At 49.0% G+C, this 6102-nt stretch overlaps 1 protein-coding gene across 3 annotated transcripts in view; it reads right to left on the bottom strand.

The window, feature by feature from the left end:
• The window catches only part of SULF2 (sulfatase 2), a 145739-nt gene that overhangs the window by 104730 nt on the left and 34907 nt on the right, over positions 1-6102 (bottom strand). For all 3 annotated transcript variants that reach the window (XM_007106845.4, XM_055090930.1, XM_024128632.2), the window contains exon 2: positions 5384-5659. In XM_007106845.4, the coding sequence (XP_007106907.1) occupies positions 5384-5558 (175 nt within the window). In that variant the 5' untranslated portion in view covers positions 5559-5659. The remainder of the gene's footprint in view (positions 1-5383; positions 5660-6102) is intronic.

Here is a 6102-nt window from a genome sequence, read left to right as displayed (position 1 = left end):
AGAGGAAAACATAGGCAGAACACTCTAGGACATAAATCACAGCAAGATCCTTTCTGACCCCCCTCCTAGAGAAATGGAAATACAAACAAAAAAATAAAAACAAAAATGGAAATAAAAACAAAAATAGACAAATGGGACCTAATGAAACTTAAAAGCTTTTGCACAGCAAAGGAAACCATCACCTCTTATAACAAAGCCATCCAGGCCTCGGCCTCAGGGGAGGCAACATCTTGCTGAAAGGTGAAAACACTGCTGTTCTCATTAGACTTGGTCTTGCGGTGACCCTCACTAGTATCCACTAGGGAAAAACTAGTGGATACCAGTGTTTCATATACAGTCATAACGAAAGCTTCCTGTTAAAATAATACTTAAGCTTCAAAAGGTAAGTGCAGTTCAAGTAATAGAACAGACGGTCCTGGGATGTCGAAAATATTCTCTTGCTCCAGGCAAGGACCCACGTCCAACTCATCTTGTTGTCTCAGAGCCTGTTCCAGCCCTGGAGGCTCACCAAGGGTTTGCCTGGATTGAATTAAACTAGTAAACCTGGCAGAGTCCACAGGTTTCAAGTCCTATTTGAAGGACACATGCAAACGAGACCTTGGCTTCTGTATTCTTCTCCCTCTTCTACCCTCCTGGTGAAGAGGGCGGCCAAGACCCTGCCGGTCTCCAAGGGTCATCCAAACACAGGGATTTTCCCAATCGCTCCGCAAGAGGGAAGAGATATGGGAACATATGTATATGTATAACTGATTCACTTTGTTGTAAAGCAGAAACTAACACACCATTGTAAAGCAATTATACTCCAATAACGATGTTAAAAAAAAAAAAAAAGGTGACGGGCAGTTTTGAGAGAGGCGTTAAAGGTGAAGCAGCCCCTCCCTGAGACTTTCTACTTGACGTAATCAACAGGCTGGAGACTAGAAAAGGGAAGGACTTTCTCGAGTGTGAGTCACGGGCTTTGAATGTTGGGGCCACGCTTATGTGGTACCACCTGGCAGTAACTCTTGTGTCTGAGGGTTAAGGAGACCCTGCTGGTCTCCAAGGGTCATCCAAACACAGGGATTTTCCCAATCGCTCTGAAAAATATATTAATAATGGAGGCCACTTACTGACCAATATGCCCCGGAACCTGTTCCCCTGGGACCTGGACACTTTCAAATGACAAGTCAGGGAGGCATGTTAAATGCACCCCCCGCCTCACAATTAGGAAACAGAAAGAGCCCCTCTTCTGTGCTGTGTCCCATACCAGCTCTCTCATCCAGACCCTAATTAGGATGGATGGCTGTTCTCTGCCCCGGGACTGGAAGAAAGCCTGGAATCATCTTAGTCGAGAAGTCTCCAGCCCCAAGAACCGTCAGAACTGCTGCCTCTGGATGAGCAGAAAATAGCAGATGATAAATTTTTTAGCACTACCCTCTGTGTGCCAGTTGTTGCTGACTCTGAGATAATGTGCTGGCCTTTTGGGGAACATGCATTATTGATCTGGGTCTGTCTGGTGGTTTATAAAAATCCCACCCTCCCCCCACTACCACCTTGCCATCATCCCTCACCTCCTAAAAGAAGCACAGCCTCCTCCAAATGCTGTTGGAGGGGTTGGCTCCTTTGCAGAAGGGAAGACTTGTAGGCACCGATCTGTGCAAGTGAGTGCTGCGGGGGGAAAGTGACAGTTGCCACCGAACACGAGGGATCCAAACCTACCGCATCCACTTCCCAGAATTTATCTTTCAGAAATCCTTGCTCACTTATGCAAAGATGCACGTGTAAAGACATTCTCAGCAACGGTATTGGTAATGGTGGAAACTAGTAACAAACACACTCCCAATCTGGAAACAACTGAATAGCCATCCCAGGAGACTGGTTAAGTAGAGTAGTGGTTAAGACCACAGGCTCTGGGTTCAAATCTTATTTAGCCACGTTCTAGCTGTGTGACCTCGGACGAGTGACTTCATTTCTCTGGGCCTCAGTCTCTCCATCTAAAATGAAGAGGATGGATCTAGGTGTTGTAAGTTAGCCCTGGTTTTCTCTGCTTTCCTCTCTCCCACATCCTCATCACACCCGGACGCCCTTTCCTTATATTTGCATACGCTGCTGGCTTTATTCGAGAGTCACAGGTGCAAACTTACAATCAGATTCTGACATGAGGCTTAGTTAGATCATGTAGCTGCAGCAAAAATGCGGCGCTCCCAAGAGTTCGTGTTCAATCATTCACCTTGGTTCCAGCCAAAAATCTAGGGGCCGCCACTGATGCTCTTCCTTTCCTCACCACCCACACGCCCCATCCAACCCGTGCACGCATGTCTTCCGGGTTCCACTGTTCCTGCCCTGGTCCAAGCTTCCATCCTCGCCTGCCCCGTTATGGTCCTGTCCTCCTAATGTCATTTATTTCAACGTAACAGCCAGAGGGATCCTACTGGAACCTAAGTCAGGTCACAGCCCCTCCTTTGCTCAAGGCCCATTTTCACTCATGTCTGTTTCACTAAGAATAAAACTCAAAACCCTCAACATGGCCACAAGGCCCCGCACGACCTGGCCTCATCGCTCTCCACTTATGCCCTGGGTCCCTCCACCTGGCTCACAGGCATTCTTTCTGTCCCGACCCACCAAGCTCATTTCTAACTATCTTTGCCTTTCCTGTTCTCTCCAGCTGGAGGGAGCCTTCCCCAGTCCTCCCGCTCCCAGCACAGTGCTCTGCACAGAATAGATGCTTAATCAATATCTGTTGAATGCATGAATAAATGTCCGGGGAGTCCCAGGCAGAACTACGATGGAAGCAGATAGAGGGGCCCCATGAGGCAAGACCAAGGTGCCCTGAGGTCAGGTGCCGCCTGTGAGCACTCTTTGCAAAAATCTGCCAGAAACAAAACTCACGGTCCTATGGACACTTTCCGTAGGCTCCGCATGGTTATCGAATGTGGCTCATTCTAAATGCTGCCTGTGAGATAGGTATCATATGTGTCAAACTGTCAATAAAAGCCCTGGGCTTTGATTGCTTCCTGGCTGCAAATTCTTTTTGCACAGATAAATTCCCTGAGAAACATCTATACTTGTGATCATTAATACAAATCATTATGAGGAATGGCTTGGATGTATAGAAATCACCTTTACTTGGTGCTTAAAAGACTGATTCGTAGGTTTTTTTTTTTTTTTTTTGCGGTACGCGGTCCTCTCACTGTTGTGGCCTCTCCCGTTGCGGAGCACAGGCTCCGGACGCGCAGGCTCAGCAGCCACGGCTCACGGGCCCAGCCGCTCCGCGGCATGTGGGATCTTCCCGGACCGGGGCGCGAACCCGCGTCCCCTGCATCGGCAGGCGGACTCTCAACTACTGCGCCACCAGGGAAGCCCCTGATTCGTATTTTTAATAATGGATCCAAAAAGGGTGCAGACTTGCAGTTGGATCTTCACCGCAATCTTATGTTTGGCTGCAAAGGCTTTTCCAGTAAACCTTTAAATTTGTTGCGACCAACAACAGTTAGTTGCCCTTCGATAGTGGAAAGAGGCTAAAGGCCCACCGCTCACCTGGTCAACTACTGGCACTCCTTACCACAATCCATGAGAACCTCCAAGATCTGGCTCCCTTCCTTCTCTCCAGGGTCATGCTATGACCCTTCCTTAGGCTCCAGCCACATCTGTCTCCTTGGTCCTGCCTCAGGGCCTTTGCACACGCTGTTCCCTCTGCTTGGAAGGCTTTTCCCCAGATCCTCACAATACGCAGTAGTATGTCTATCATCATCACTGATGATGAGAAGGGAAATCTAACTTACAGGAGAAGGAAAATGCAGAGGGGCTTGTATGCTGTCCAGTACGGTAGCCATAAGTGGTTACTGAGCACTTGAAAGGTAGCTGGTCCTGAGATGTCCTCTAAGTGTAAAGTACATGCCAGATTTCAAAAGCAATATAAAAAATGTAAACTATCTCATTAATGATTTTTATATTGATTACATGTTAAGATGACAATAATTTGGATATACTGGGTTCAGCAAAATATGCCTTTAAAATTAATTTCCCCAGTTTCTTTTTACTTTTTAAAAAAGTATAGAAGATTTAGAATTACTTATGTGATTTGCATTTGTGGCTCGCCCCCCTAGATGCATCTTTAGGGCAGCGCTGTGTAGGGTTTAATGTGGAGAAACGGAACCAGTAAAATCAGTGAATTCGAAGGGGGAGAAGACACAAGAAAAGGAGAAAGAAGATTGACATTGAGAGAGACCCCCAAAGGTAAGCTGGAAATATAGGCAGAGTTTGACCCCAGGGAACAGAAGGTCCAGCTGAGATTGACTCTGGGGGCCTCCTTCCTGGTGGCCTCATTTATGGGGACTTCTTCTCAGGCGAATGAAAATGTGGTGAGAAATGCCTCATGTAAATGAAGACGCCCAGCTGGGTGGAGGAGCCCAGGGCCTTGCTTAGCAGGGACGGGGAGGAGTCCAGGATGGTTTACACAGTGAAGCGAGGATACGGCTCAGGGAGGACGCTGTGTGGGCGATAAAGGGAGGGTGCCCTTTTCCTGCTTGCCATCAGTGTAAATGAACTACATCTTGGCAAGGGCCCCTGTCCTCACCCGCTCTACCTGGAACCCACAGCACTAAGAGGGGAAGCAACTCAGGACGAGAGGCGGCTGCCCTCACCCTCCTGAAGCACCAAACCTGTGAATTGAGTTGGGTCACCAGCAATAGGGCCCGCCTTCCCTGCCCCTAGATGCCACCAAGGCTGAGCCCACCCAAACCCGTTAAGATTGGTGGAGCAGGGGTGCACACATACGTACACACACACACACACACACGTGTACACACACACACACACACACACAAAACGCACACACGTGCCCCAGGCTGGTTTCTTCTTTCTGTTCCGCGTCAGCTCAAATATCACCTCCTCTGAGGGGCCCTCCCTGATAGCTAGTCCAAAATCGCTCTGACCCTCCCCCCTCCCCCGCATCCAGCACCCTCCTCAGTTACCCCAGAGCACTTCTCCCTTCTTGAAATTATCTTCCATGTGAACTAGCAATGATTCTGATTATCTGTCTCCCTCGTTCCATGAGAGTACAGACTGTGCCTGCCTGACTCCTTACTGAAGTTCCAGGCCCTAGAACATTGCCTGGAATGTAGTAGGTTCTCAATAGAAATTGGACAGAAATAATGAATTGGTCTTAACATCTCTTCTCCTTAAGACTTTGGAGGAATCTAGGAATGGTCCCGCATTAGAGAAAGGTCGGAGACCCCTAACCTCGAGGACAGCTGTGCATTCAGGTGTGTGGGACCACCCCAGGACTTGGTTCAATCGACTGGACATGAACCCTGCAGGGGCTACCGGAGCATCCTGCATCAGGATCCTGAGACCCGGCATGGTGAGCTTGGTAGGTACCGCCTGCCAGCGGCCAGGGTCTTACCGAGCTCCACATCCTGGTCGTCCGTCAGCACCAGGATGATGTTGGGACGGATGTTTCTGCGGTCCCTCTGAAACCTGCCTTTCAGGCGGTGGTGGGACAGGAACGCCACACTTCCATCCAGGAGAGAGAAGACAGTTGCAGAGAGCAAGCAAAGCAGGACACCGGGGGGCGCCATTTTACGTTTCCGCTGATCCCTTGCTTCTGGCAGGAGGCAGGAGTCTGGAGTTGTGTTTTGTGGATTTGTTTCTTTTCTCTCCTCCCTCTCTACTCACGGATCTAAAGTAAGAGGAAAAGAATCAGGTCAATCTTTTTGTAAAGGCTGCCCAACGGCTCAGACTTAGATAATGATTTCTACGGTGGCTTCTGGCAGTGACAGTGAGAGTTTCTTTGATCAGGGACAGCTACGGCAGAACAAAAACCCAATTCGGCTAAAGTTACAAGAAAAGTATTTGCAACTGGCTCAGAGAATAGACTGGCAGGAAAGCCTTCGGAGACCACTTCTGCAGACAGAACTCCTCTCTTGGACCCAGCGATCCTCTGGATGCGTTGGTGGCAGCCCAAGTCCCAAGTCAGGTAGCCAGCCTGCCTCTGAACCATCCAACCAATGCAAGACAAATCGCCTCCCAGTGAAAGGAAAGGAAAAAGCCCAGTCTGGAGGAGCCGACGTTTCTGGTCATCTGTTCTCTGCCAGCACCATGGAGGATGCAGAGGTGAGTGGA

This window comes from Physeter macrocephalus, chromosome 14 (genome assembly GCF_002837175.3).
Source record: "Physeter macrocephalus isolate SW-GA chromosome 14, ASM283717v5, whole genome shotgun sequence".
Lineage (NCBI taxonomy): Eukaryota > Metazoa > Chordata > Mammalia > Artiodactyla > Physeteridae > Physeter > Physeter macrocephalus.
The sequence above is the reverse complement of the archived record's forward strand: the minus strand, read 5'-3'. Positions and strand labels throughout refer to the sequence as shown.